Source organism: Gopherus flavomarginatus, chromosome 4, assembly GCF_025201925.1.
Source record: "Gopherus flavomarginatus isolate rGopFla2 chromosome 4, rGopFla2.mat.asm, whole genome shotgun sequence".
Classification (NCBI taxonomy): Eukaryota; Metazoa; Chordata; order Testudines; family Testudinidae; genus Gopherus; species Gopherus flavomarginatus.
The window spans coordinates 67581966-67594834 of record NC_066620.1 but is presented as its reverse complement, the minus strand read 5'-3'; the positions used below and the strand labels follow the sequence as shown (position 1 = coordinate 67594834).

Genomic DNA, 12869 nt, shown 5'->3' with positions numbered 1-12869 from the left:
TGGAGAAGGAGCGTTAGCAACAGAGCATAGTCGGTGCAAATACTGGAGCTTCTGCTTCTTTAGAACCAGTACAATGGGAGTCTGCTGACATACAAGGGTGGAATTTAGTTTCCTAGGCTTGTCACACAGGTATCTTAAAGCCTTTGCTAAGCATTAGCCTGTTACTGGCAGTGCAATGACTGCAAAGGCAAACAGCTCACTCAGCCTCGGCCACCACCCTGCTCAAGGAGAGGGAATCTCACTTGGACACCGGCTTGCTGGGTTTCAGAGACGTGATGCCATATAAACATACACTGACAAAGTGCTCAGCACCCAGGAAACTCTGCATGAGACTGTCTCTGCCCAGAGGGCTCACGACCTGCACAAAGAACTGATCCATGGGATCTTCCACCTTCACGAGTAAGGGGCAAATCTCATCCCTGCTGCATCAATAGCAACTGGATAACTCAAACACTGACAATGGGCTAAAGTGCCCAGCCCACGCCTTGTAAAGAGGAATTTGCTTGAGTGGGCCAAGACTGTATGCACCTACCCCACCCTGCTCTTCACAATAGCAACAGCACTGTCCTGATTTGGGCAGCGACTCATTTTTTAAGAACCTGGCTAGTCAGTGCCCTACATGGGCCTCCCCCCACTAGAGCTGAGTGCTGAAGAGCTAGGTGGTGATTAAACACAGTTCCCACCTGCCAACCGCCACCCAGCTCCAGAAGAGGGGAACTGCCTCATACACTATACACACCACTGGCCAGCGCAAGGCTGAGAGCCAGCCCCAGGCCCAGCAATGCCTCCCTGTCAGCAGTCACCGAGAATCCACCAAGGGGTAGCTCAGAGAGCGGTTACTCTCCTAACACTGCATCACCGGGTGAGGGAACGGCACAATTCAGAACTCCTCCTCCCACCCCAACCTGAACCACCTTCGTCTCACCTCCACCCTGGCCAAGCTGCAGACACACGATGCAGACTCCCAGCGGGTACACCGAGAGGCGGCACTGCAGGGCACAGAAAGAGCCTTAGCGTGAGCCCCCATTTGTTTCAATGGCAGATCATGCTTCAGGCAGCCAGAATTCACACTCAGCGATCAAAGAAGCTCAACTTAGTACTGAAGAGAGACCAAAGCAAACTCCCACTGGACGCCAGGAGAGCAGGCCCTGCTCTGGTGGTGACTGGAGAGGTGGCCTGGTGGGGGCTGAAGGCAGAGCAGAGATGTTAGTTGAGAAATACTTGGTTAGTCAGGGAGGCAGCTTTAGGTTGGACACATTTCCAGGTGGAAGTGGAGGTGGGGGAGGCAACCCCAGCCTGAGCTCCCATTGGCTTCAATGGAATCTCATGGGCCAGGGCTGTGAGTGTGGAGAAGGATCACTTTCCCCAGTCCCATTCCCCACTGAGAACAGTCGGGAACAGCACTGGTGCAGGTGCCCAAGCCTGTGCTCCCGTTGGCTTCAATGGGAGAACACACTCAGAGCACACAACATACATTGCAGGTTCACTTCAACAGACTGTTTAGTCAGCATAACTGGTGTCACGTCAACTCGACCCACCTTATGAGAGCGAGCAAGTTGTCGAGAAGTTTCAGGACCTGCTCAGTGCAGGGGTTACGGTAGATCGGATTGCCGCTGGGCATGCACCCGATCACAAATCCTCCGGCCTTAGCCTCTTCCAGGGTAGTGGGCCAACGAGCCCGTTTCACAACTCCCAGAATGGTGTACACGCAAAAGCTTATCTACAGCAAAACAAAAGACATGGAGAGAACTCTTCTTAGCCAGGGCGCAAGCAAAAGCAACAGAAGGCCAGAGAGAACCCTCTCCCCCTGGCCCTTCTCCTGGGGCGGCACTCCACTTGCCCTGCCTCGGGGGAACGTGCCCATGAGAAGATCCCCCACACTATCCTGTTACCTTCCAGGGTTTGCAATAACCCCTTGACATGCAGGAATAGCACAGGAGCTTATTACTGGACACAGTGTCAATGCAGAAGGTCTCGCTGAGTCCAAATAACTACGTGGGACACCCTCTAAAAGGAAACATTTAAGTCATCACTGTCTCATCTCCCCGCACATATCACAGACCGACCAGAAACTCCACGTTCCTGAAACTGCCTAAAGCTGCATTAGCGTCTGTCACAAGCAGAGTCCTACCATCGGCATTTCCACATCTGCCACAACCCTGAAGACAGCAACTACCAGTTTGCAGTGAGGACATCCTGCAGCTAGCAGCTCATACACCACCAGTTCCCGGCGAGAATTTGAGTACACTCCATGCCACGCAGCCTCAGGCTCATGCTTTCCAGAATGCTTCACTTGGGAATCGCAGTTCACTGTGCCACATAACCCAAAACATCCAGCCTTAACCCAACTGCATCCACAAAACAGACTGCTCCAAAAAGAGCCTGAGCTATGCCAGGCACAAAGGCTTATGAACTACCGCGTGAGGAATACAGCAAGACTCCTGCCTTGCAGGGTTACAGGATTCTATATACCACACAGGGATGGGGGAATGGGAGACATGATCCTGCTTCTCTTACGTGACCCAAGTCCACTGAGCTAGAGTCAGAAGCCATCCGCCATTCTGCAGTGTGAACGATGTAGTGATTTGGGTCCAACAAAAGGCGCATGTTTAGGACAGGTCTTGCACAAGGCCCTATTCAAGAGGCAGAATAGGTGAGCACGTGTAGAAGGCAGAGGAATTACTTGCCACTCTCCAAAGACCGAGCCTCCCCAGGTAATGGATACTCACTCTGGAGCGGTTCAGGCCACTGGGATCCTCCAAGACAGGATCAGCAATTTTGTTGTCAGCACCCACGTAGGAGATGAATGCTTCAGGATCTGATAGGACTCTGAGGGGCAGAAACAAGCAAGCCTGGGATTATCAAAAGCACTGAGGACCTTTAAGCAGAGTCTGGCATCTGCGATAAATGATGTCCCAGCACAGATAGTGAAAAGTCCTATTCACCAGTCAGTCAGTCAATTCGTCTTAAAGGTGAACTCAAGGTGACTGCCCTGAACAACTGTGTTTAGCTTCCCCCTTCCCCTCACTGTACACAAGGACTCATCAATGCCAAGTGACCTGAGATCAGGCCAGGCTGGTGGGACAGGCTAAGCTGTAGTTTACTTCTCCGCATCAAGCTCTGCTGACTTGACCCAGAATTGCAGAAACAAGCCAACAAACCCCTCTCCGAACATCCCCTTGCACAGTCCACCTGCAGCCCAGCACCTTTTTCAATTCAGTTAAGAAATATTCCAGAGAAGCCCTTTTGCACCTTTCAAAGCTCAGTAATTCTGCTTCTAGCTGCTGCCTGGCAGCTTTCCCAGATGTTGGCAGAGGCTAGCAGCTCTGCACACATGGCTTCTCCTGGAGGTCAGCGAAGGGGGTATTTCGACTCCCCTTTTTGCCAGAGGTTTGGAGAGTGCTGTGGCCCCATACCCCTTCCCAGCATGTGCTGTTTAGATATACACCACGCCAAGCAGCTTTTCCATTTTCTGGGTTATTAGCAGGGACTCAAAACACGGACAAATTTCTTAAGAGTGCAGAGGGCTTGTGGATAGCCAACACAAGAGGCACAAAGCGATGCTCCTCTGGTGCACACATTCTCTAGAGGGAGGCACATGCTAGCCCCCGGAATCTCTGCACCATCTTCAGCTCTAGCTCAGGAATGGTTAATGTGGACCCTGTACCTCTGCATCTCTTCAGAGAGCCACAGGTTGGCAACAGGAGACATGAGCTCCTCCAGGAAAACCTTCTGCCGCTGGTAGTCCTTGAACTGGTTGCTGATGAGGACTAGGGCCTCCATGAGAGCACACTTCTCCATCTGTGTCAGGAGCAGCTCATTGGATAGCAGCTGCTTTACATGGTTATACAGCATCTCAAAGTTAGGCTGGAACAAAAACCCAAGCAGGACACTGTCACTCACCCACCTGACTGGGACTGCTGCACTCACTTTTGTGGGGTAGAGACAGACTAGTATGTATTGTATTCCCACACACAAGATGCAGGAACCAGCTGGATGAGTGGGGCCTGTTCTGATCTTCCCTGTCCCTCTCAAGGACTCATCTCCCTTGCCCTGATCTTCCCAGCCTCTTCCTTAAGCCTGGCAGAGACTTGTTTCTACCCTGTTCCTCTATCTCCCTTCCTTCCCCTAGGTACTCCAATGATCTCCATTGTCCAGGGCAAATTATGTTTGAGATCAGGGTAGACATTGCTGCCTCGGCCAGCTGCACCATTACAGCATGGTCTAAACCGCAAATTGCTCTAGTCCTTCATGGATGGCAAGGAAGTGGGCTGGTCTCTAGGCACTCAAGTATCAGAGTTCAGGACTTTACATCTCTCTGCTCCCACCCTTGAGAGTCTAACCAAGAAAACCTGATTGTCCCAGCTAATGGTCTATCCTCACTGCAGTGGTTCAGTTTTCGCTTGCCTACTCTACTCATATGTCAAGCATCAAGGAACAAGCATCGAAGCTTGTACAACCATCAAGGAACATTCATTACCTTTGGGATGGATAATGACAAACCCACTCCTTCTTGGCAGCTGTACTGAAAAACAATCTGGAATCCTAAAGGACCCCAATTAGCACCTTCAAAGCAGCAGCTTGTGTTTTGCCACAACATGGAGACTAATCTGTAGCCACAAAGTGAGTGACAGCTGCTACGCCTCCAGCAACCCAAGGGATCCTCAAGAGGAGCAGAATGCCATCCATTATCCTTCGGGCCTCAACAGTTCCTTTCCTTAAACAGGTTGACAACACAATGCCCCTCTAACTACAGCTCCCCTGCTCCCTTAGCAACCAAATACCAGTGCTGCTGGAGTGAAGAGCCCAAACAGAGTTTGTGGGCTTGCTAGTTTAGCAAAGCTAGTAGAAGAGACTGACCTGGTGGGATCAAGCAGAAAGAGCAACCAGTATTTATAGTCTCTTCTACTCCCCCTGGACTAATCCAGAAAGCCAATATCCTTCCCAGCTCCTTGACATTCCTTCTCCTGACCCACTTCTGATGCAAAAATCTAAAAGATCAGCCAGGGCTAATGGCTTCAACTAAGGGGACAACTGATACACCTCTACGCCGATATAATGCAACCTGATATAACACGAATTTGGATAGGACACGGTAAAGCAGTGCTCGGGGGGGGGGGGGGAAGGAGGAGGGGGAACCAGGGGGGCTGCGCACTCTGGTGGATCAAAGCAAGTTCAATATAATGCGGTTTCACCTATAACGCGGTTAGATTTTTTGGCTCCTGAGGACAGCGTTATATTGGGGTAGAGGTGTATTACAATAAACAAAATATAACAAACCTGCCTATAAAATGGTTATAGGACTTGAATACTCCCTTCCCCCACTTCAGATATGTTGATCAGCATCTTGGATTGTAAATTGTGGGGCAGGGTCTGTGCCTTGCTATATATCTGTACAGGGCCCAGCACAACAGGCTCCAGGTCCTGATCAGGCCCTCTAGGTCAGGAGTTCTCGAACTGGGGGTCGGCACCCCTCAAGGGGTCACGAGGTTATTACATGGGGGGTCGTGAGCTGTCAGCCTCCACCCCAAGCCCTACTTTGCCTCCAGTATTTATAAGGGTGTTAAATATATCAAAAAGTGTTCTTAATTTATAAGGGGGGGGGTCTGCACTCAGAGGCTTGCTACGTAAAAGGGGTTACCAGTAAAAAAAAGTTTGAGAGCCACTACTCCAGGTGCTACTGTAATATATTGAACAACAAAAAAAGGTCAGTATCACTCAAGTGTTGTGAAAGAGAATAAGCTGCTTGGCTTTCTGAGCCGTAGAAATATCTCTGGTCTACAGTCACATCAGACTAAAAACAGGGAGAGTCTCCCTGGAAACAAAAGGGGTTAACACAGAGGAACTGAAGGTCCCCAATCCCCAGAAATGCAGCTGAAGATGGGGCAGTGCACCCTGGAACAGAGTTGCATGTACATACCAGGACAAGCTGAGGGTAGTCCCGACACATCTTTATGATCGAGGAGCATGCATGTCTTCTCACATTCTTCACTGCCCGAGTTCTTGGGGCCTGGACCAATGATAAAATTCAGGGTCAAGCTACAAAACCCAGATAGACCCAAGGCCTCCCAATTAGCCAAATCCATTAATGTAATTTTCTGAGCTGTGGAGACCAGGGGAAACTGCCACTTCAACTCGTGTATACCAAGAGTCCAGTTAATGGCCAATTCCCAGAGGAGTCACTGCAAGCCTAAGCCTCTGGGCTCCAATTCAACTCCTGGGATGAGAATGCAAGTGATTTTTATCTGCTGCGTTACGGTTCCCAGCATGCACCCGGGGTAGCAGCCATACCAACACCAACCACAGCCACACACATGCCAACCACTGAAGGATATGCATGGTGGCCAGTGCATGAAATTCATTCCCAAGTAGAGGTCTGCTGCACAGATACCCAAATGGCTAAATCCTAGACTGTTTCGTGGGGGTGAATTTCACCCTAAATGCCCCCCAAGCTTCCATCACCCAAGGCTTATTGGCTCAAACTGCGAAGAAGGGATTTAAGTGTCTAAGTATCCCCTTCTCAAGGACAGATCTGATTGAGAAGTTAGTTGCTGTGCAACTTGTCTCAGGCATCAATATGCTCTTCAAAGAGGGCACACCTGATGCAAGTACTATAGCATATTGTGGCCAAGGAGTATGCACTTACCTTACTCTCTTCTATAACTTCAAAAGTGACGGCAGTGAATAGCTGTGGGACAAGGGAAAGTCAGTCAATCGTCAATATCTGGCATTCATTCTGGAACACTAGGCACAGGATATTGGCGTGACTTCACCAAGCCAGTGGAAACACCTTTATTCAGGAAGGGTATGAGTTCGCAATGCACTGAGGACATGATATAAGATAAGATTTTTATTGAGACAGAGTGTGTCATTTAGTGGTTGAAGTCCAGTACTGGGAATTGAGAAATCCAAGTTAGCTGACTCCTCCACTGATTCCCTGTCTTTGGGCAAGTTACTTCACTTCAGTGCCTCAGTTTTAATCCCATTTCAACCAGGACGGATCATTCCTCTCCTAGGGGTGTCATGAGGATTAGTTAAAATATGTAAGGGTCATGTGATGCCAATACTCCACTCAGAGGCTATCTGGTCAAAGGGCAGTCTACAACAGTGGCTCTCAAACTTTCCAGACTACTGTACCCCCTTCAGGAGTCTGATTGGTCTTGCGTAGCCCAAATTTCACCTCATTTAAAAACTACCTGCTTACAAAACATAAAATTACAAAAGTGTCACAGCACACTATCATTGAAAAATTGCTTACTTTCTCATTTTGTCTGTACGAAATTGTAGTTCCTACTGACTTTGCTAGTGCTTTTTATGTAGCCTGTTGTAAAACTAGGCAAATATGTAAATGAGTTGATGTACCTCCTGGAAGACCTCTCCGTACTCCAGGGGTATGTATACCCTTGGATGACAGCCACTGGTCTACAGGACACCTACCTTGGAGAGGACTTGGGGTAGATACTCTGGCCTATAGGTGACAAACGGGAAGAGTGCAGAGACATTGGTGAGCACACAAGACAAGATGAGAGGATCCTTTGTTTCAAAGTTCAGGACAAGCTGCAGCAGCTCTATGCCATCATTCACTGGGATCTCCTGCAAGAACAAAAGGGGAGGGAGGTAAAGGAAAGAAACCAACAGTCAGAGATGCAACAAGTAGCCACACTCCACTGTCTCCTCCCAGGGCCTGGCCAGGGAGCTGCTGTGTTGAACAGCACCCTTGGGTGAAGTCATCCCAAAGTGGGTTAAAAGCGGCAAAGCTCATTTTAACCTATACGCACGTTATGTGCAATTGCTGCTGCAAGAAAGAAGGAATGGACGACATCACCGTCTCTACCGATGTCTGGAAACAACCTAAGGTTCCAACTCTTACTGCCATCTACTGTGTCCACTTCCTCCCACCTCTTCCCTAGCTCTGCTTTTGCCTCCTGGCTAACAAGTTTCAGGCTTACCCAGCCAGAACAAAACAACCCTTGCAATTCTTTGCTGTGACCAGAATGATGTGCCCAAGCAGCCCAATCCTGATTAAAAACTGGCCAGACCCTAAATGGCAAATACAGATAGTGCACTGTGCTTGTGTTTTTCCAGCTAATGCACTGTAAATGGCAGAGAGAAGTTGCATTCTTCTCATCTTTTGCTGTTCAATTCTCTCTTCCACTGTGTGTGCAAGTTTGCCTCAAAAAGCACAAGATGGCTTGAACAAAACCTGAGAGCTACCACTTAAAATAGACTCTTTCTCCCAACAATAGTGGTTGCTTTAAAGAGATCACTGCACTGCACTTTTATGATGTTCAAAGCCCCCAGCAGAACTGGCCCTACCTACCAAAAAGGTCACCATTCCCCAATGCAACTATGACCTCCCCTGACAGCTGGAGTTACAGCACTACTGTATTTTGTTGGTGGAAGTTAGCATTTTTGCGACCCATTATCTGAAAGGCAACACAGCGCGCAAACTCCCATGTCAACCTGAGACATAGGAACCAGGCAAACAGCAGTCAGAGGGTATGTACTTCCTTATCCAGAGTCCGGAACATCTGGCTGATGACACTCTCCGAGAAGAAGGTCATAGCATCCCACTGTACAAAGGAAGGAGAGAAGATGGAGCAGAGACCTTCCCCAGTCTTAGCTGCAAATGGAGAGAAAGAAGAGAAGACTGGAGCACTTGTGACACTAGAGAAGTCTAGCTTCCCCTTTCCTCCCAAGCACAATGCCAGTTTGGAAAGTCCTCTGCAAAATCCCTCAGGGAAACCTCACTGGACATTTGAACCACCCACTCATGAGTGCTCCTATCCTTTCCCTCTATTCCCTTTGCCACTAGGGAAAAGGTTTCTGGCAGGCAAGCAAGGGAGGTAGGTACTAAATGATGTTCAAAGGCTGTTTGCTTCGTCATCGAGGTGGAGGCTCCTGGATCACAAACAACATCCCTGAGATATAAGAGGAAGTGATTCCAGCAAACCACAGCAGAAGGGAAAACAAAGGAAGGGTCTCACTTATATGGGATTTTAAAGGCAGCAAGTGGCCTGTGTGGAGGAGGAGCAATGTGAGTAACAAAGGCCTTTGTGAGGCAGATACGTTTGGATTTCTCAGGACAGATTGGCTGCATTTTACAGAAAGGACAAATCCAGTTAAGTCTGGCCTTTCTGTTTGAAATTGTTTTCATGGGAAAGATACAAGTGAGAGGAACTGGGAGAAGGAAGGTGCTATCCTGTCAGTCAAAGGCTCTGGACCAGTGGCTGTTTAAGTAGGCAGCGAGTGATTTTTTCTGCAGAGACCTTGGAAAGCCTGACTTGGAACCTGGTTGATTTAAAGAGGTGTGTCTTCAAAAGACACACAGAAGCTCGTTTTGGGCTCCAGCAGGAGGCTGAACCTCTCGTCTCTCCTGCTTTTCAGGCAACTTACAGTTCATGGGTCCAATATCAACAGGAGATGCCAGCTGGTACTTCAGCCACTCCCCAGCCATCTGGAAGCCAGTCCTTGGGTCCAGGCGACACGCCATCCTCATGACTTCTCCCTGCTGGGCACGGAAAGCTGCCGAGGGAATTGGATACGAGGAGTCAGGTTCAGATATCGGAAATGGCTCCCCTTCAGTGTCACTCTTCACCTTTCCACAGCTGTGAACATCTGCGGCTGCTACTTTGGCAGTGGAGTTCTGCAGAGTGAGCTCAAATACCCTGGTAGTAGACAAGCTTGTAGTACAGCGCGGGAGGATTCCAGCTTTGCTTTGGGAAATCAGATTAAATTCTTTAGCTAAACCCTCTTTTTAGGATCCTTGCCTCCAGACCTGGTTCCTGTCCAAGTCCTGGAGTACAGTGAGTTTCATTCCCCTTGCTACCCTGGATGACTGACTGAGGAAGCATATACCTCAGACACCGAGTAATGCAGGCTCAGCAAACCTTAGTTGCCAAGAGGAAACCGAACTGAATGTCTGGGCTGCCATGGGAGAATGCCAAGAAGTTCACCAAGCACAAGGCAAACCGGAAGAGCTGGAGCAGCAATGTGAGCAACTGAAGCTCCTTGCCGAGCTGAGAGGGTGGGCACTAAGCTAGGCCAGGAACTGCCAGCCCTGTGAGAGCGAGGGGAAGACTGCAAACTTCAGACAGAGGTAGCAGGCCTTGCCGGGAGGCCCCTGGAGGACTTACAGTTGAAGAAGGCATTGAAGTCCTCATCGCTGTCGAAGTCAAAGCGAGAGTATTCACAACTGGGGCTGTCTGTTTTAGAGGGGAAGCCCACCTGGAAATAGAAGGGATGTGGTGAGGGAGCGAGTGGAGCAATCACGCACCTCTGCCTGAGCACCAGCTCCAAGGGGACTCGCACTAGGGGAAGAGCTGAAGAACTGTAATCTTCAGGTCAGGACTGCTACCCTGCAGCCTGGAGATGACGCTCTACACTGCTGTGTCAAAAACCCAGCTTCTCCACTGTTACCACTATGAAACATTCACCGAGGCACCACCAGCTCACACCCAGCAGAACAGAGCTCCTCCATACCTTCACTAGGTTAGTCATAGATGCACGAAGGTACTTTGAGATCATAGTCAACAGCAGAGGGTCACGGGACAGGATTTCATGTCGAAAGAGGGCTCCCCAGGTGATCTGAGTGGAAGAGCGCAGGAACTGGTGGGAAAAGAAGAAAGAACAAAAGATTCAACAGGGTTGTACTCTCTGGTGAGGAGTTGAATCTTTGTGCTAAAAGGGGAATGGCAAGCTACAATGACTCCCCAATCCAGGCCACGCACTTTCCAGGCCCAGCCAAAACTGCCAGGCTACTCTGGGAAATGGGAAAAAGAGTCTCCCAGCAAGCAAATACCAGGGTTTGCTCCAGTCTCTGGAGCCTGTGCTCTCCATGTTGTGTGCTTGGACACTGGATGGCAGTGCTGCACCGACCACATCACCTTCCATACCCTCAGAGGAGAAAATGGTTGAAAAATGGCAGATGGCTCTCAAAAACACAACAGGCATGAGCTGATTCCCTCTGCAGCAGGAGTGACACCGCCTCCTACATTGTGGTTTAACTATACACGCTGCACTCAGAACCCCCTCTCCCTTTCCCATACCTGGCTGGGATGGGTTGTGAAAGCTAGAAACGAGTCCAGATATTTCCCAAGGTTGGCTGGTGTGTCCACGTCAGAATCCGAGCCCTGTTAACGGAAGGATGAGTAATTTCAGACAAAACTATGAGTGATTTCTGACAATGCTTCAGCAGTAGAGTGGAGGAGCCGAGTGGCAGCGCCACTTGGAAACCAGGAGCACAATGTGTTGGGGACAGAAAAGCCAGCGCATAATGGCTGAAAAAGAGCTGTGTCCTGAAACTGCTGCTGCTCCAGAGCATCAAGTTCCCATTACCTGCCCTGGAGTTGCCAAAGGAGACAATGGCCACGTTCAGGAGAAAAGAATGGACTATAAGTAGCTTGGAAAATGTTATAACAACTCCACAACACTCAATCTACCATGAGGTATTACCCCTAGTGGAACTGGCCCTACCTACCAAAAAGGTCACCATTCCCCAATGCAACTATGACCCCCTCCCCCCCGACAGCTGGAGTTTCAGCACTATTGTATTTTGTTGCTGCAAGCTAGCATTTTTGTGACCTATTATCTGAAAGGCAACACAACCTTTCAGATAATACGGGGAGGGATGACCTGACTACCCCAGAAATGGAGGGAAAAAGGAGACCACTGATGTAGCAGTTCTTCAAAAAGAGCATCAGTATTTACTTCACCTACATGTACATTCAATACCTTTCAGTCTCATTGCCCCAGAAGTGTCTCATGTTCAGTGTCTCTCTCTCCCCTCTTCCTGGGAAGTCCAAGATTTCTCTAGGGAGATAGCCCCCAGGCTTTGTGCCCCAAATTCAGAAGCTTCTTTTCAAGGTGCTGTTTCTCCTCACTCTGGCAGTACTCTTTGACCTAGTGCTGTCTTGAGTGCTCCCTTCTCTGGGCTGTTCTTCCCAGGATTTCATTAGCAGCACATCTTTCTGTGGGGTTGCCTGTCACCCTGCCATGCCTGGACTGAGCTGAGCCTGTATCATAAAGGGCCACAGGCCCTTGTCACTCACAGCAAGCTTCGCTAAGGATTAATAGCCAAGGCTCCCCTCCACCATAACAGTGAGTGAAGTCACCTCAGCTCGAAGTAGTCAAACCTCCTAGAGCTCCTTCTTGTTACGTCTATCTTCTCAAGTGATTTAGGATTTTCCTTCTTCCCCCAGCTCCCCATGAGTTTACCGTCACACCAGTTCTCTGTAGCCAGCTGACCTGGTCTTTCCACAAACATCTTTCAGCAAGCCAGCTCCCTTATTAAATGACAGCTCTTGTTACATCTCCTCTTTGGTGCAGTCGGTAGAAGATCCAAAGTTCCCAGCACACCCCTAGAGGAGTTGGCAGCAAACACGTGCCAGGTTTCACTACATGCAAGGCCCTTTCTATTCCCTCCACTGTTAGAGGAAAGAACTGGAGCTGTCCATAACAATGGTACAAACGAGAATCATGGTATTCATATCCCCAATCATCCCCCTGAAAGACAGTCTTGTCAGGACTGCTTCCAGTGTTTGCAGAGGACTCACCACTAATGCACACAGCTGACTGCCCAAAGCACACAAGACCTGGCAAAGTCTCTTCAAGAAAACATAATGCTTCTCAACCAGGCCTTCACCATCTGCTGTCCTGGGAGGGAGGAGAAGGGAAAGGGCAGGTCAGGATTACACACACAGTAGTAAGTTGGGAAGACAATTTGACATCAGCATGATTGGGTTCCCTCCCCCATTACTGAAGTTATTGGTATGAGGAGATCCAATTTTAAGATCAGAAATATTTCTAGTCTAAACCCTTTGGATCTTCTCACAATATCTCTTGATCAATCTCAAGCAAAAAGAGAAGAT

At 49.2% G+C, this 12869-nt stretch overlaps 1 protein-coding gene across 4 annotated transcripts in view; it reads right to left on the bottom strand.

Moving 5' to 3' along the window:
• The window catches only part of XPO5 (exportin 5), a 37694-nt gene that overhangs the window by 16617 nt on the left and 8208 nt on the right, over positions 1-12869 (bottom strand). For all 4 annotated transcript variants that reach the window (XM_050950010.1, XM_050950011.1, XM_050950013.1 and 1 more), the window contains exons 10-21: positions 12555-12654; positions 11049-11132; positions 10483-10608; positions 10137-10227; positions 9397-9525; positions 8508-8623; positions 7438-7593; positions 6647-6688; positions 5921-6010; positions 3668-3867; positions 2730-2829; positions 1539-1720 (exon numbers count right to left, since the gene is read on the bottom strand). In XM_050950010.1, the coding sequence (XP_050805967.1) occupies positions 1539-1720; positions 2730-2829; positions 3668-3867; positions 5921-6010; positions 6647-6688; positions 7438-7593; positions 8508-8623; positions 9397-9525; positions 10137-10227; positions 10483-10608; positions 11049-11132; positions 12555-12654 (1416 nt within the window). The remainder of the gene's footprint in view (positions 1-1538; positions 1721-2729; positions 2830-3667; positions 3868-5920; positions 6011-6646; positions 6689-7437; positions 7594-8507; positions 8624-9396; positions 9526-10136; positions 10228-10482; positions 10609-11048; positions 11133-12554; positions 12655-12869) is intronic.